Raw genomic sequence first — 19,178 nt, 5'->3', positions numbered from 1 at the left:
GCGAATCATCTGATGCAATTGAAAAAATGGCGAAACTTGCTTGAATTGTTCGCTATTTGAGTCGCAATATTTTCACCAATGTCTGCAATACGGCGAGTAATTGTATTTGCACACAAAGCTACATTTTCAAATTGTTTTGAATTTTCTGTGCAAAGCTCCTCAGCCACCTCCAACAAACATTTATTTAGTGGACAAAAAGATCGTCGCGGGCCGGATAAAAATAACCTCGCAGGCCGCATCCGGCCCGCGGGCCGTAGTTTGGAGACCCCTGCTCTAGAGTCTAGTGTCTAATGCCAGGCACCGCTGTCACAGGCGCGGTAACACAAATTACACACACTGTCGCACACGCACTGTCGCACACGCACTTAGATTAGCTAGGTCTGGTAGATGGCTGGCTGGGTGTGTGTGTGTGGGGGGGGGGGGGGGGGTCGAACAATCGGGCTGTCTCGGCAAGTGAAGTCAAGCGTGAACATTCACCGACACGGCAGATTGGAGAACACGACGCCGCTGGCATTCCTACGCGGTCAACAAAGTCATCTTCACAGTCTTCTCTCGAGGCTATGTCACTATACTTCACAACCCAGTAAATATAAGATATTAAAAAACAATTTTTGTAATGTGTTTTGTCTTGGCTTATCGATATAAATATAAAAACCAATGTTTAAAATGTAGCAGTATTAAATTTGATTGATTCATTAGCTACATGCTAACTTTTATATATCTGGTTTAATTTATTAAATAATTAGATTAAACCATGACGGTAGCTCAAGTTTGGTCGCTGAAAAATTCTTTTAATGGAACCCCGAAAATTGACGATTTTCATTTAACAGAGGAAACCTTACCAGAGCTAAAGGATAATGGTATGTAAAATGTAGTTCAAACATCATTAAAAATAGATCTAGTCTAGGTAAGTTACTTACAAACATTTCATTTTTAGAGGTACTTAGTATGTACCAATTAGCCTACTTTTATTAGCCTACTTTTTAATTAGTTAGTAGGTGATGTGAACTATATTATTAACTTCAGTGCTCTAGTGGACTACATATAACTTCAAAGCAATGCTATAGGCCTGTTAATTATTATTTATTAATTTATAGAAAGTGTTTCTTCCAGACTTTTTTTCTCCAGTTGGGGGGGGGGGGGAGGGGGGGGTCGGTAGACATTATTCAGGGGGAAGGGCAACCCCCCCCCCCCCCCCAAGAAAGACTATTTATAGATGAGCGTGTGGGTAGTGTTGTCCATTATGGAAGCAGTGGCCGCTGCACTAGGTCGTGTTTCACCCGGTGCGGTACTAGGAGTGTAGCCCCCACCCCCTCCAACATTTTTTTCATTTAGAGTTATCCCTCTCCCCTATTATTTTATTATTTTAACTGGATAAAGCTTTGTTTTAACAGTAAATTTAACGATTTATAGAAATTGCGAGTCACCCTGTGCGGATTGCACCATCCGCCGCGCTTTTCTACACTACTTCGTGTAATACAATATCGGCGTAGATACATTAATTCTAAAATGTAAATACGGTACACTGATCTAGCTTCACAACTCTGCAGTGGCGTAGCCAGGATCGTCTCAAGGGGGGGGGGGGGGTTCCAATTTTTACCCGAGGACAAACTTTTGATTTGCACACCCTCATACTTTTTATATATATATACCGAGGGGTCTATTGGGGGGGGGGGTTTATAACCCACCCTAACCCCCCCCCCATGCCTACGAAACTGCAACTCTGTCAAATATTTTTGGTTTGTTTTAGAATTTAGACACCATGCAAGATTGAGTTCATGTTGAATATATATAGATGGTTAATATGATTTATAAGATTTTTTTACCACAGTCTAATAATGGACATTACCAAAAAATAGGGATGTGATTTATTGTTATTAATAAATTATTATAAAATCAGTTGAAATGAGCGTCGTTTGGGCCTAGGCTTGGGATAAGATGTTGGGGCATGTGGTGGTAGGCTATTAAAAAGTGATATTAATAAATAGATTATTAGTTCATTAAGAAAATAAAAGTCCTTAATGTTTTGATAGTTTATTTTAAGCATAAACTTAGACTATAGTACCTTGCAGGATCTAACAATTTATTATGTTATAGAACTTTTAACTTTATATATATATATATATATATATATATATATATATATATATATATATATATATATATATATATATATATATATATAACAGCCTGATAATGACTGTTTAACTTTTTGTTAGAAATTTTGGCTGAGGCACTGTATTTAAGCATCGACCCATACTTCAGGCAAGTTATTTTTCTTTAATATATAGACATAAATTTAGAAATATTAAAAAAAAAAAAAAACTAGTTTAATCCACCAAAAATATTTTAGCCAATTTTCTATTTGACCTATTTTTTTTCAGGTTGCTGGCGTCAAGTAGTCAACCATTACCCGGTGAGCAGGTGGCCAGGTAAATATTTTAAATTTGTCTGTTTTTTGTTGATCAAAAATAATTTTTTGTTTTTGCTTTTAATCATAGGCGTATCATTTTTTTTAATAATATTGTTAGCGCTATTTCCATTCTGGAGAATTGCGTTTATTAACTCGTCATTTCTGGGAATGGATGGATGAATGAATGTATGGATGAATGTGTGTCCGGGCTTTAAGTCGTATCCCCTCCTCTCAACGAAGCAATATCGATGACTAGTTCCAAAAGCAATTATGTTAAGCAAGTTACGAGAATGAGCATAGGCCATAAAAATTCCGGGTTTCTTTCATGTATTTCCCGGAAAAGCCAAAAAACCTCGAAAAAATTCAGTTTTTGGCCCATATATCGGCAACCAGACCACTTAGCGACTTGAAACATGTACCAATCGATTCCTGCCATAATTTAGAACAATATTGCCGAAGAAAGTTTTCAAAAATATCCTTTCGTTCGGTCACAAATTTTAAAATTACATAAACACCTACAAACCGATCGTTCTTCTAGCTTGAACGCACCCCAGCATTGTACGTCAGAGCTATTTTTAGATAACATAAGGAAATTGCGCATAAATGTCACTAGACTTTTCTAATTAACTTGTCTATACTTAAACATCTATCTTTGTTGTTAACACTTAATTTTTAAAAATCTACTGGATGAAATATTAATGTATGTTTTATCTTGAAATGTTATTTAAATTCTGCTCTCTTTCTGAGCATGTATTAAATTAAAATATGTTACCCTGTGCTCAACTTAAATAACAAAACAAAAGGAATGTTAAAGAGCTAACTTTTCACAGGGTTCTAGCATCAAAGAGTCCAAACTTTCCTGTTGGCTCTCTAGTGTGTGTCCATGCAGGGTGGCGCTCACATACGGTACTTAATGTGTCTGAATGCAGAAGTTTTGACACCAAAGTGGAGGTGATAGAAGAGGTTCAGGGTCTGTCCCCGTCTCTTTGGCTTGGCACTGTTGGAATGACGGGGTAGGTAAACTCTGTGTAGCAGTTTTCAGTCTGCTTTAAATGTTAACAACTGCTCAGTTTTTTGTGAAATACTATTAGGTACAATATCATGTAAAACTTTATACCATTACATCTAACAACATATAGATTATAATATTTAAAAAAAAAATAACCAACCAAGAATGTCATCTTGATTTTATATTTGAAAACTTATTTCAGTAAGAAACCTAATTTATAAATTGTTATATTTTTACACATATTGGCTAACAAACAAGTTTGAATTATGATTCTTACAGATTTGTTTATTAGAGTTACATGATGTAAGATATAAAAAATATATGTCAAAATGTTTCAATTATGTATTTTAGGGTTACATGATGTATGATATAAAAATATGTCAAAAAGATTCAATATGTTTCAAAGTTACATGTTGTGTGATATAAAAATATATGTAGAAAAGTTTGAATATATTTCAGAGTTACATGATGTAAGTTATAAAAAAAAAATATTTCCCAAAGTTTCAATGATATATTTCAGAGTTACTTGACATATGATAAATGATATATATGTAAAAAAAAGTTTGAATACATTTCAGAGTTATGTGACATATGATATAAAAATATATGTAAAAAAAGTTTGAATATATTTCAGAGTTACGGCTTATTTGGGATTTGTCGAGAGATGTGAACCCAAATCAGGGGAGACAATTGTTATTACTGCAGCTGCTGGAGCAGTGGGGTCAGTTGTTGGTCAGCTGGCCAAACTGCAAGTAAAATATTATTTGATACCAATAGCTTTCACCTTTTTTATAAATGTTCATGTAGCAGACAAATCCACAAAAGTCTGGCATACATAATTATTCATCGCATATTTATAGTATGCCCTACAATAAAATATATACAGTTAACTTGTTAGGGATGGTGTGGTTAAATGGTAGAGCGTTCATCTACTATCCTGAAGGTCATGAGTTCAGATCTCTGTTCAGATTGTACTGTAGGACATCCTTGAGTCCACCCAGCTGTGATGTGTATCTTACTCATGTGGGGAAAGCAAAGGGTGCTGGGACTAGTGATGACCACACCATCCCGACATGAACTTGATTGGCAGATATTTTCTTTACCATAGACCATGTCCCATCTCCTTCTTGACCAATTTTTTCCATTTTTTCCTTCCTTCTCTCTAAATACCTTTCCCTGTGAATTCCATTCCAACACTAGTCTAGTAATTGTGCCTATCCACTCCCTTTCTCAATTCTAAATTACCCCACCCCCATGTAAATCAGTATGTTAAAATATTTAATAAGTGACTAAGAAATTTAAAAATATAAAAATTTATAATAAATTTTAAACTGTAGATTATACAAAGGTGCATAACTTTATGTTTTATAATTCAGGGTTTGAGAGTTATTGGCCTTGCTGGCTCCAGGGAGAAGTGTGAGTACCTCAGGAGCCTGGGCTTTGATCATGCCATCAACTACAAGGTGGAGGACATCTCACAGGCGCTTGACACAGCTGCACCAGATGGTGTGGACATCTATTTTGACAATGTGAGCTGCCAGATAGATATGAACAAAATATACCTAATTATTGCTGAAAAAAGTTTGTTGTTTAATTATAAAATAACAAGGATTATTAAACACACATAAGCGATTATAAAAAATATACATTAACTATTAATGAAAAAAGTTTGTGGTCTAATTATAAAACAATGAAGATTATTAAACACACATTAGCGATTATAAAAAATATACATTAACTATTAATGAAAAAAGTTTGTGGTCTAATTATAAAACAATGAAGATTATTAAACACACATTAGCGATTCTAAAAAATATACATTAATTATTGCTGAAAAAAGTTTGTGGTCTAATTATAAAACAATGAGGATTAATAAACACATATAAGCAATTTTAGTTTAGGTTTCTATTTCACTGTTCAGTAAGTTTGAAACTAAATTAAAATTAAGAATATTATTTCTTTTTTAAGATATACTTACTATATAACTTACTTATTTTTTAACCCACTGCTCCAGTTCATAGGCAATGTTATAAAGTTTAATAATTTAAATTAGTTTTACATTGATTTTTAAAAAAAATGAAAATGTAAAACTTTTAAAATTTATTCTTTCAAATTTCTTTTCAGGTAGGAGGGAACATTTCAGATATTGTTTACAGTAAACTACGCAGCCACGGACGTGTTTTAATCTGTGGCCTCATCTCCACTTACAATACAGGGGCAGAGAAAGGTAGGGCATTTGAGACAGGTAGGGCATTTGAGAAAGGATTAATTTTCTCAAAAAAAAAAAAAAAAAAAAAAAAGCAAAAAAAACCAGCAGATTTTAAAAGTGAGTTATTTTTTTTAGTATAGTTGCAAAGGAACATGATTATATGTAATGTTAAATTAGTTTTATTGTTGTTGCAATTGATTTTTTTATAGTCATTGTCCAGGTTCTGTTACTATCATGATTGTGTTTGCTTTTATGGATAGATTTATAAAAAAGTATGACCTTAACTGGCTGAAATATTTCAGGTAAACTTTGGTACAATGACATCCTGTTTAAACAGCTCAAAGTTCAAGGTTTTTTTATATTCACCCCTGAGAACCTGGCCCAGTTCCCTAGAGTGAGGAAAGAGCTAATATCCCTAATTACACAGGTTTGATTAAATTACAATTAAATTCAACATATTAGTAAATTTGCCACTAATTATAATAATAATTTTTATATTTGATATAATTTTACTTATTTTAGACCAATCATATTTTGTCATATTATTTGTTCCTTTTAAATACTGTATGGTTTCTATTTTTTAGGGAAAGATCAAAACAAAAGAACATGTACGAGAGGGATTCAAGAACATGCCTGCAGCCTTTCTAGAACTATTTACAGGGGAAAATGTTGGCAAAATTATTGTGAAAGTATAGCATGGGATAATAAAGCATGACATTTTTGTAAAAGTATAATGTAATAAAGCATAGAACTACTGTTAAAGTATAGTGATATATAGCATGACATTATTGTAAAATTACAGTGCATTAAAACATAAAATTGTTGTTAAATATAGCAGAGGTGTAGCGACCCTTCTCAGCGCCCGGGGACAAACTTTTTATTTGGTGCCCCCCTGGGAGCAACCTTTCAATTTTCAATTTGCACCCCCCTCCCCTTCAAACTTTCGATTTGCACCCTCCCCTCTATATATTTTTAAATATTTATAATAAAAAAAATGCAGCTAAAATGAGATTATTTTCCAACCCATTTTGGCGCCCCCTAAGGTCGGCGCCCAGGGACATATGTACCACACCCTCGCTACGCGTCTATAGTGAGTTAGATAATGTTATTTGAAATCATTTCTAAATCTGGATTACCTTGTTCCATTGATGCATTTAATGAAACTGAAAACTGGGAAATGTGTGTGTGTGTGGGGGGGGGGGGGGGAAGATAAAAACACTACTAGTAGGCTACAGTAATCATTTGAATAGTACATCACAAATCTGCAGGAACAAGTTTCTAGAAAGGTAAGATTAAAGTGATTTTATTTTAAACTCTATCTGATAAGGAAATACAATCTTTTTTAAAAGGTCTGTTAACATTTGTATATAAAAAGTGTTTGCTGCAAATCTTAGATTAGGTCAACATTTAATATTATCATGAAGAAAGTAGACCTCAGCCAGACATACTTTACACTTAAAGAAAGTAGACCGAGTAGACCTCAGTTAGACATACTTTACACTTAAAGAAAGTAGACCTTAGCTAGACTTACTTTACACTAAAGAAAGTAGACCTCAACTATACATACTTTACACTTGAAGAAAGTAGACCTTAGCTAGACATACTTTACACTTGAAGAAAGTAGACCTTAGCTAGACATACTTTACACTTGAAGAAAGTAGACCTTAGCTAGACATACCTTACACTTGAAGAAAGTAGACCTTAGCTAGACATACTTTACACTTAAAGAAAGTAGACCTCAGCTAGACATACTTTACACTTAAAGAAAGTAGACAGAGTAGACCTCAGTTAGACATACTTTACACTTAAAGAAAGTAGACCTTAGCTAGACATACTTTACACTCAAAGAAAGTAGACCTTAGCTAGACATACCTTACACTTGAAGAAAGTAGACCTTAGCTAGACATACTTTACACTTAAAGAAAGTAGACCTCAGCTAGACATACTTTACACTTAAAGAAAGTAGACAGAGTAGACCTCAGTTAGACATACTTTACACTTAAAGAAAGTAGACCTTAGCTAGACATACTTTACACTTAAAGAAAGTAGACCTTAGCTAGACATACTTTACACTCGAAGAAAGTAGACCTCAGCTAGATATACTTTACAATTGAATGACATTACCACACACCATTTTGTAGTTAAACAAAAAGTAAAATACTCAAACCATGACATGAAAAAACTCAAATCATCCATATTACACTATATTAACATTGCATTTTATATATTTTAAAGTCATCTGTGTAAAACTTTTAATGTACAACAGTATTTGTTTAAAAATAGAACAAGTTATTGGTTCAATTATATTAAATCTTCAAGCCTATATCATGCACAAGGAAAAAAATTCAAGAACATCGATTCCTGGATCCAATGCAATTGATACCACATACAGATTACTCATTTTCATTCTCCATCCAATCCATTTTTAATCTATTTTTGCTAGTGTGTCATTACAGTCATAAGGTCAGGCATGAGACGTGAGGAAATCTGAAATCTGAAGGAAAGATTCATTTTGTAGATCTTGATTAATTTATTTCGCGAGAATTAAAATTGTGTTAAAGTGTTAAGAGATTGGAAGGGAGGGGGGGGGGGGGGGAGAGCGGAGAACATAAACGTGACTTCAAACGTTTATTTTAAAATAGTAAAACTGAGGAAGTTATGTAAAGGTTTTACTTTATAGTCATAAAAATTTTGGTACTTTAACTGCAGCATTATATATATATATATATATATATATATATATATATATATATATATATATATATATATATATATATATATATATATATATATATATATATATATATATATATATATATATATATATATATGGCATTGTGGTGTGGGCGGTGTTGAGTTTTATTTTTATTTTCCATACAATTAAAATACAAATAAAGAGGAATATTTCCCACCTACACTGTACATGCACTAGGTTTTAATATAATTCCAAGACTGCCGTGTAGGCAAAATACCTGCGTCATAGCCCTCACAACAGATCGTCACAGTGCTGCTATACGACGCTATTAGAATTTGGTGAGCTGTTGCTATGACAACCACAATAGCGTAAGATAAATATGGCTGCATCTCTATTTATAGTGAACTTGTTCAAGAGAGGAAAAAAAAATGAAACATAAGACAAGTGTAATCCGGTATTGAACAAGTCAACAATAATTCCTAAATAGATTCAGTTCAAAGACGTGTTTGTTAATTGAAGTTACTTAACCACTTACACCCATGAGAGTGGTAGAGTGGTAAAAGTACGTACGTTTACAATACGATACTCTTATAAACTGAGTTCAGTAACTGATATCAACCATCAAGATTAGGTAAATCCGCTTATACTTTAAGTTATACTTAAAGATCTTGAGAATGAACATACTAAAAGTTAATGTGTACTTAAACACTTAAAAGTATTTATAGGTATATTAAAGTGTTCTTGGAATAGGTAGGAAAAGTGGTTCCAAAAGTGGTTCCACTTTGTGTTGCCAGAAAGCATATTTTTGAACCAAAATTGAATATTTTATAACATTTGTGAAATAAGTAAAAATCACTTCCGGTTTTTACTAAGGCTAGAATTTTAAACACAAAATTACTAATAATATAATAGTAATTTACCAAACATTTTTATTTTAATTTGGATTAGTATAGTCAGGGTGTTGTGGTGAAAGGGGATGTTATATTATTTAACATAATTAAACTACTAGGCTATATTCCATTGTAATAATAAGTAAAGCGTAATTAATATCAATATTTTAATATAGGCCTAAGCAATCTAGATCGACCTCTGACTATGGGGTCATCTATTAACGATGTCACAACGATGCCAGACCTCCCCCTTCCCCAAAGAAGTAAACCTAAGCCAACATTCCCCCCCCCCCCCCCCCCCCCTAGTTTGTTTTTAAAGCAGCGATTTTCATAAAATATTTAGACCTATGGGCAGTGTTTCTTCCAGACTTTTTTCTCCGGGGGGGGGGCACTTGAAATTTTCGGGGGGGCGGTAAATTTTCTTCGGGGGGGCGGACACTGTTAAAAGTATATATTTTCTATATAAATTATATAAATTTCATTTCGTTCGGGGGGGCGGTAAAAAATTTTCGGGGGGGCTTCGCCCCCCCCCCCCCCCGAAGAGATGCCTGGAAGAAACTCTGCCTATGGGCTTTTCCAGCATTCAATGTAGGCCTATTGATGAATTATTTACAACAATTTATAAACCAACTTTTAATAATGCAATAAAGGCTTAAATTCAGTTTCTTAACATGAGTGTTTGTTGAACATGGAAAAGTGTCATCTTACTTTCTGAACCCCCTCCCCTTTGACACAAAGGTCCAAATCTCCACCACCACCTCAAAGTCGTTTATAGACGACCACCTCAGCATTTTATATTTATTTATAGGATATTCATTAATTAGTCATACAAACCCAATTACATTTGTTGCTGTGATGGTATCTCTGTCATTACAATTATTAAATAGTTTATCTTAACTCAACATTTCCCCATACCTCATTTGCTATAGCTGCCTATCCTTATAGAAAACATCTTTTCCTCAAATATCTGGAATGCATCTGATCAGCTACAGTCTTTTTCTTTTGTAATGTATAAACAATTACAAAATGTTTATAAACTTGCACAGCCAATAACAACACATTACCAGGAAACAAGCAGTTATTATAGTTTGCTGTATTTGTGGTTTATGGTTAGTTATCAGCCATATTTCTATAAGCTTGGTCTACATTTATATGCTGGTATGGCTAGAATTGACAAAAACCCATATTCTTGATTCTTCCCTTATCATGTTTTACAGCTATGATAGATATAGTAGTTTTATTTTTAACATTGTAGAAAATTTAAGTAATAGTTACAAAATACTAAAGTTGAAGCTTAAACCATAACATAAGATATTTTAATAATTGTTCGTTTTGAACGAGATATAATACAAAGTAGAAAATTCTAAATAAAAAATTAAAGTATAATTGTTTGCAGACATTGCCCTTTTATTATTATTTGTATTATTATAAGCAAGCTGTCTTATGGGAAATTTTCATTCCTTATTTTCTTCTTGTAATACAATGGGTTTCATATCAGCATGTTGTTTGGACTAGGAATAATATTAACAAATGATAGATTATATATTGATATAAACTTATATGTAAATAATATTCAAATGAAAGACTTATAGTGGGACTACATATTTGTGAACACATTTGCTAAAGCAAAAGTTCTTGAGTTTAAATTTTAATCCTTTAGGTTGTCTCTGATTCAAATTCAAAGCAGTTAACTGGTACCTGACTGGTTATGGACAGTAAAAGCTGTTTGATATTTTCCTGACCATACAATTTATTAATATGGAAGGGCAACAAAACTAGGTGAAATCTACTTCAGCACCATATTCTTAAAAACTATTTATAGTTCGCCAGTTTAAGTCAATTATTAAATTAAGGTAACAATAATTAGTTTCCGCATACACCATCACACACAACCAGTGCTGAAAAAAATAAACATAACAAACTTTATAAATTTCTTTTTTAATTACATTCAGAACTAATATATTAAAAAAAAAGTTGTTCAATATGAACAAGTTTTCTTGGGTCCAACATGTATCCTTGGACTAGTTGGATCTAATAGGTATGTGTAGGCCATTTTCAGTCAAGCCTGACCACTGTTGAAGAATACTGTATATTAAGTCTTCAGAACTGGTCAACTGGAGGATTCAGTGATAAGAGTTTTTAAAAGGAACTTCATCTGACTTATCTTCTCTGTATGTAGTATCTAAAAAAAAAACATAAATAAATTTCACAAACTGTTATATTAAACTCATTACATTTATATACTTTAACATTTTATGGTATAATTAAAAATATTTGTCTGTCTTATAAAAATCATAAAGCAATGATGGGACTATTTATGCATGGGATTGTATGGGCTATCTAATTATTACCATTCATTAAATATATAGATCTAAGATTTTCTTTTAATATTTTAATGTAAGGAGTTTGTCATTAAATACAATAGGTCTTCAAAAGTGTCAAAAGTCATGTATATATCATAAAAAAAACAAAATTAAAAATGTATCAATAAAGGTCTACTACTTATGTTTAGCCACCTCAAGAATTAGTTGAAAATTTATATTCAAACTAGGCTACTAAAACTATCATCAATTCATACACCTACTAGAATAAATAAGTATAATTATATTGATTTGAATAGTAAGTTAATCCATCTATGACAATTGACACCTTTTGGCTTAATTAACTATTCTGCATTTTTTAATAAGTTCAAAAGATAACTACAGGAGACTAAGAGTAGACTAAGTCATATATTAATTAAGTAGAACTAAAATAAGACAGCTCTTCACAAGTAAGCCTACTGTTCTATTCAGTAATTTTTACAATTATTAAACTAATGTAGATTAAACTTAAATTTTGGATATTATTTAATGCACTAGTCTGTAACCTTTTATTTAGGCTGCATGTAATTTTTAGTTTAAAATTGTAGCCTTATTAAGCTTAGTTATAGTAGTTAACTGTGTTTAACTTACATACTAATACTAACTACCTGCGCTATCACAGGCCTACTACTACCTACTAAAACTAAAATTAATATGACAACTGTAAAAAATTAAGCATACTTTATTTTTTTACAATACTATTCTATACCTACAGACCTACTGCTATTAAATATGAATCTATTAGTTATTAGACCAACATAAGTTATCATACGTCTAATTAGTAATTTAATAATTACCTCTAAATAGGCCCTAATTCATAATACTAATGTAACTGAAGTATTCAGCAGTATCATAGCCTAAATTATCTAAAATAAAATGTATTCATTTGTACAAATCTAGTAATTTAAGAAGTATTAACTATTAAAATTATATTAATATAGAACTTATTGGCCTACTAAATAACTTGAGTCACTAATGTCATGATTTTGCGATTATGAGGTTGTGTATTATACCTAATAACTATACTTTGAATAGAGTAACTATACTTTATTAATACTACTAAATAGTAAATATATTTAAACAAGTAGGCTCTAACTAATTAGACTAATCATTAATTAGACTACATGTATATACTGCCCTACTAATTACTATTTACTATACGACAAGTCTAAAACTATCTATACCAGCGACACTTTGTAATAATATAAAATATGGGCCTAATTTAATTTATCTATTATTATAATTAACTGAAATATAGAGTATAAGATAGACGCTAGTATAGCAATACTAAAACTTAAAACTATATCTAGATCTAGTCTAAATCCAACACACTAGTCAGACGGTCTACTTTATTTCTATTGGGCCTACTATTAGTAAATTAAATTAGTATCACTACTATACTTAGATTCAGATACTAGATCTAGATTCTAGATACAATACTATCTATTACAGTTCTAGATTCTACTATTTATTAGTACAATCATTAGGCCTATAGAATATTTATACTAAATACTTATTGATTTTATTGAATAGCCTAAAAATAGATCTATCTAGATATATTTTTTTAACAGATAATCTTTCTAGTCAATCTAGTCTGGATCTAGGTCTAGATCAACTTAATAAATTTAATACTTAGGCCTAGGGCCTCCCCTATAATATAGTATTAAGTAGTATTTAGTATTATTTAATATATTTAAGTTCCTTACGCTAAGGCTAAGGCTTAGCTAACTATAACTAACTACTAATAATCTATCTATTATCTAGGTATTATTAATAATAATATTAGAATAGATCTAGACTTACTAGATCTAGATCTAGTAGACTCTCTAGTCTAGACTAGTATTTTTATATTTAATAATTTATTAAACATATTAAAAAGCCGTAGCATACTATAGATAGATCTAGATCTCTAGATCTACTAGAATCTAATAGTATCATGGCGTAGAAGAGCAGGCCTAACAAAAATTATGAAACTTGCGTTAAAAACCGTCTAATATCTAATCTATCTAATAATAATATTATAATAGATCTAGACTTACTAGATCTAGTAGACTCTCTAGTCTAGACTCTAGACTAGTATTTTTATATTTAATAATTTATTAAACATATTAAAAAGCCGTAGCATACTATAGAATAGATAGATCTAGATCTAGATCTAGATCTAGAGATCTAGATCTAGAATCTTAGTATCAATCATGGCGTAGAAGAGCAGGCCTAACAAAAATTATGAAACTTGCGTTAAAAACACTTTTAAAAAAAAGGTAGATTAACAATTAATAAGAATAATGTTAATAATGTTAGATCTTAATAATCTGAGCATAACAGTCATAAAAAAATAAGCCAACTGTAATGAAAGGGGATACAAACGAATTTTTAAAGCTTGAATCGAACTGAAAATCTTCCCTTGTTCGCCATTTTGTTTATTTTGATTACCTTGTCCGTATTTATCATGGATAACAAATGTTATGACTTGCATCGTTTACCTCTCCCTGGCCACTTAAGTTCAGTTCAAGGTGGGGTTGAGGGCGGTTTTATAAAATATGTAAATTAGTACAATTATTCAAAATTATTTTTAACGGCTTCTGTTCAACACAAAAATATGAAAATGAGTGTAATCGATGGTTCCTAATCGACTTTAATTTTTAAAATTGTAGCTATAATTTTATCGCTTGCCATATTTTTTAAAATAATTTTTTAAAAATTTAGTATGATTACATAGACTTTTCCTACCTATTATCTACTGCCAGGGGACGCAACCATGAAAGCTAAAACAAAATATTGTTACTTCCCTTATTTAAAGTAAACCAGCAGTTTAATATATAGTCTGTCTCGGAAGGTTAATAATATAAAAAGAAGCAGTGTGTTTCACGACGTAAACTTGTAAACTTAGGTGTAAGCTTATTACTATTAGCCTAAACTCTTTAGCTACGTTAGTGCTTGATATGTCTTAAAAAAGCTACCATTACCTACGCCTCCCCCCCCCCCCCCCCCCTCCGCTACAAGCTGTCTTTAAAAATGAAGGATTTAATTCTTAGTTTATTTATTATTAAGAATATAATAATTATCATGCAGAATGAATTTTTAATATTTATTATAATAAGCATAATTAAATGTAGGCCTACTGCATTTATAAAAATAAACATTATGATAAATAAATCCGTAACTTTCTGCTAAAGTGATTCGGCTTTTAAATTGACTAATGTTTAACCAAAACTACCCCGGAAGTGATGTCGTAAAAGTTTGAATGGACGCCAAGTATAAACATTCGAAACATAGGTGTCACGGACATCCGCTCTTCGTGTTAAACCTAGACAGCGTAATTTATTTATTTATGTCTTAAATAAGGGACCGCATAGCTTGAAACGTGAGATGACACATTTTTTTTGTTTAATATAGTCCCGATATAGTTTACTTATTCAGTAGTGAGATTGTATGTGGTACATGGCGAATCATGTAAGCTCTCTTCTTGGTTTCTACAGGGGATATTGGCATTCATCTGTAGCGAGCATTAAGGGTAGATAAGTGGTCATCGCCCTGTCTACCACCGACACTGACTACATGATTTGTTAAACAAAACACTAAAATTATTATTATCTCGACAGCGTGAAGTAAAGCTCTTTGTGTTATTTGAGACTAGGGATTACTATTGAGGCCAGTGAAAGAAAACTGTGTTTGACTGCTTTGATAGGACGAGGGCAGGATCAATGCCATGATTTGATGATTGTGGCATTTTTCTTATTCAAGTTCTGACCAATCCACGAGACACAGGCTTTAACTAACGACCTCAAGAGTCTGATATGACGGTTATCCCGCTGTTTGAGCGACTCGTCAAGAATCAACGAGTAGAGAACCTAAGTGTTGGACTTTCTTGAATTAGTGGTGTGTATTACTGTAAGGTTTTCGCTACACAGTGTTCAATGGGTAACGCCAAAAGCTCATTGAACCTTGTAGAGTGGGGGCTGAGCACTCTTACCCTCCCCTCCTCTCAAGCCTTGAAAAACACTCGAACGTTTGAACTCTAAACTCTGGTGTGCTTTAGGACTACAGCTCGAGCAGGATCTGGAAATAGTCTAGCTAAAAATAACTAGTCTGATAATTTCGCCTAGATCAACCTTCAATGGCATCTAGCCGGTCCCAAGCCCGGAGAAAGATAGAGGGTCAGGCATTAACAGAGCATCTTCCAGGCATCTCTTTGGGGGGGGGGGGGGGGGGGTGGGGGTGGGGGGGTGTGGGTTAAGTACCCCCCCCCCCCCCCCCCGAACGAAATGGAGTTTATTTAGAAACATACACTTTTATCAGTGTCCGCCATCCCCGGAAAATATTGTCCGCCCCCCCCCCCGAAAATATCTAGTGCCCCCCCCCCCCCCGCCCCTCCCCCCTCCCCGGACAAAAAAAATCTTAAAAGAACACTGGGCATCAAGCTAACACTAAAAAGCACTGCCCAAAAAAAAGAAGTTTTGTATTTGTAAAGACTCAAGTGAAAAAAAAAGTGATTTTCGTTAAACATATAATAATGAAACACGATTTAAATAGCTAAAATGAAAAGGTCGCTTATGAAATGTAAGGATCTCACTATTATTTAATTATTTAAAGAAAATCGTTTTTTTTTTTCTCTTCCTTTAGCGCAATATAAAAGCTTGTCATTATATATTGTTTACATTAATTTTTAGTGCTTTTTAAACTTTATTAGAACTTAGCTTAAAAATAACAGCAATAAACAGCGGAAAGGAGACTTAATATATTTAAAACATTAAATAAACATTTAATTAAGTCCAATATTGTGCCACATCGAATAGTCGTCGGCACTTGACCTACGTGTAAAGTTCGAAAGTATTTTGTCCGAAAAAAGTGGTCGAAATTCGCTCGCATATGTCGGAAAACAAAAGCACCAGTAATATGTTAAATTCTGAGGTTTTTACTTTCTCGTATACAGAGTATGGAGAAAGTATTGTAATTGTGCACAAAAATCACATGAAATTATGATAGTTTTCATTGTTTTACACCCCAGCACTTCATCATATACGGAGTATAGGGGACTTATTTTAATCGGGCAAAAATTCTGAATCCAGGTCCAGGTGTATCAAAATTTCGGCGTAATCGAGTCGGAAAAAGACAGGGCTTTGCAATTCTGTCCGTTTATGTGTATACGTGTCTGTGAACACGGTAACTTGAGTACCGTTACAGCTAGGTTGATGAAATTTAAATGTATAAACTATAAACAAAATTTTATTTAAAGAAGGAAAATAAAAATTAGGCACATATCCACAAAAAAAAACAAACAATGACGTCAATTTTAAACAACGGAAGTACACAAAACTAATGGCGTCATCTTCCAATTTAGAATATAAAGAAATGAACTATTTCATTCCAATTTGATTTAGATCTATAGATCTAGATCTACTTATCAAGGCGTACGCTATGAAATGTATACAATTTTCTCAGCCAAAAGTAATACAAATTACTTTTAAAAAAGTATTTTAAAAAGGTATTGGTAGCCTTTGTTGTTTTAAATGTGTCGGATTTGTTAGCTATTCAATTATTTCTCTGTTTTGACACTAACATCTTTCAACGTGTAGTAAAGCAAATTGCGTTTTGATCAAACAAGTATAACATTAAAATATATAGGCCTGTATTTCACGTGTAATGGGTACCGACGGCTAGTATAAGAATATTCGAGAAAGTTCCGGGGAGATCACTTCCGCTTTATTGTTACTTTAATATTTGAAATGTGAAAAAAAATCCACAAATATCTATTCGTGCATTAAAATATTTACATTAATCAACAAATCAGAAATTTATCTAGAGGATCAAACTCTATCTTGTACCTTTTTTCCCCAAATATTAGAAATAATTTTGTAATCCAAAATCAAAATCCAGACTATCATTTAATTAAAAGTCTCATCTTTTCAATGATTCTAAAATCCGACGCCATTACTAATCTCCATTCTATTTCCGGTTTACCGTGGTTGTTCTCTTGGCTGAAAATATCATCCCTTATCTGTAGAGTAGACCAGTCCGACTGAAAATATCATCCGTATCAGTGAAGTTGTCCACGTGCGTGGTTCGTTCAATGGCTGCCAGTGACGTTAACGGTCAGTGTCCCTATCTCGTCGTAAACAAGGCCAGGAAGTTAACAACCTCGACCGTTAGAGAGTTAACCTCGACCGTTAGAGAGTCAACAACCTCAACCGTTAGAGAGTTAACTCGACCGTTAGAGAGTTAACAAACTCAACCGTTAGAGAGTTAACAACCTTGACCGTTAGAGAGTTAACAACCTCAACCGTTAGAGAGTTAACAACCTCGACCGTCATAGAGTTAACAGTCTCGACCGTTCGAGTTTTAACAGCATTGACCGTTAGAGAGTTAACAACCTCGACCGTTAGAGAGTTAACAACCTCAACCGTTACAGAGTTAACAACTTCGACCGTTAAAGAGTTAACAGCCTCGACCGTTAGAGAGTTAACAACCTCGACCAACAGCCTCGACCGTTAGAGTTGACAGCCTCGACCGTTAGAGAGTTAACAGCCTCGACCGTTAGAGTTAACAACCTCGACCAACAGCCTCGACCGTTAGAGAGTTAACAACCTCGACCGTTAGATAGTTCAACTATAGGCCTATCTATCCAACTATTTTTTTTACCGAATTTCATCAAAAACAACAATCAACTGATACATGTTATTTATTTACCTGCTGAATATTTTAAAACATTGATTTCATTGCAAACACTGTGCAGGCACGTAGGTATTTCTGTTCACTATTTTCCATTTGAAACATCTGGCATTTAAAAAAAAATCGGCACATCTCAACGGAGTGGTCTAGCGGTAGGGAGCTCGACTGTTAACCCGTAAGTATCGGGTTCGAACTCGGGTTCAAGCCAGTAGACCGTCCCTGAGTCCACCCAGCTGGGCATGGTGCTGAACACATTATCCCTTCATATTCCGATTTTACAGAAACGGGTGAACTCTACTTCACTTGCCCCGTAGACCGTCAGGTTTAAAAGGGAACTTTACTTTTACTTTTAGTTGCCAGATTTTTTAAAGGGTAGCTCCTCAAAGGTGGCCGGAAAGAACCGCAACGGAAAAAAGCGCAACGGAAAAAAGCGCAAAACAAAAAGCGCAACGGAAATAAGCGCACACGGAAAAAAGCGCAAAGAGAAAAAAGCGCACACGGAAAAAAGCGCAAAGAGAAAAAAGCGCAAAGAGAAAAAAGCGCAAAAAGAAAAAAGCGCACACAGAAAAAAGCGCAAACAGAAAAAAGCGCACACGGAAAAAAGCGCAAAGAGAAAAAAGCGCACACGGAAAAAAGCGCAAAGAGAAAAAAGCGCAAAGAGAAAAAAGCGCAAAAAGAAAAAAGCGCACACAGAAAAAAGCGCAAACAGAAAAAAGCGCAAACGGAAAAAAGCGCAAACAGAAAAAAGCGCAAACGGAAAAAAGCGCAAACAGAAAAAAGCGCACACAGAAAAAAGCGCAAACGGAAAAAAGCGCAAACGGAAAAAAGCGCAAACAGAAAAAAGCGCAAACGGAAAAAAGCGCAAACAGAAAAAAGCGCACACAGAAAAAAGCGCAAACAGAAAAAAGCGCAAACGGAAAAAAGCGCAAACAG

The 19,178-nt window shown here is 33.4% G+C and overlaps 1 protein-coding gene and 1 long non-coding RNA gene across 2 annotated transcripts; one reads left to right on the top strand and one right to left on the bottom strand.

Annotated features, from left to right (window-relative positions):
- The first annotated feature begins 507 nt into the window (after positions 1 to 507).
- On the top strand, positions 508 to 6,475 carry LOC131941945 (prostaglandin reductase 1-like). Its single transcript, XM_059301579.1, has 10 exons — positions 508 to 583; positions 747 to 860; positions 2,220 to 2,265; positions 2,385 to 2,432; positions 3,244 to 3,426; positions 4,057 to 4,174; positions 4,799 to 4,951; positions 5,547 to 5,649; positions 5,934 to 6,058; positions 6,216 to 6,475. The coding sequence occupies exons 2-10, from the start codon at positions 755 to 757 to the stop codon at positions 6,324 to 6,326; spliced, it is 993 nt and encodes a 330-aa protein (XP_059157562.1). The 5' UTR covers positions 508 to 583; positions 747 to 754; the 3' UTR covers positions 6,327 to 6,475.
- A 4,663-nt stretch (positions 6,476 to 11,138) lies between these two features.
- On the bottom strand, positions 11,139 to 14,291 carry LOC131941935 (uncharacterized). Its single transcript, XR_009386695.1, has 2 exons — positions 13,944 to 14,291; positions 11,139 to 11,398 (listed from the first exon to the last, which is right to left on the bottom strand). It is a non-coding gene; the product is annotated as an uncharacterized LOC131941935 (long non-coding RNA).
- Positions 14,292 to 19,178: the final 4,887 nt, after the last annotated feature.

The sequence above is a fragment of the Physella acuta genome, unplaced genomic scaffold, assembly GCF_028476545.2.
Source record: "Physella acuta isolate Inbredline_101_S28 unplaced genomic scaffold, ASM2847654v3 ptg000378l, whole genome shotgun sequence".
Classification (NCBI taxonomy): Eukaryota; Metazoa; Mollusca; class Gastropoda; family Physidae; genus Physella; species Physella acuta.
Note: the sequence above shows the minus strand (reverse complement) of the source record. Positions and strands in the feature narration are given on the sequence as shown.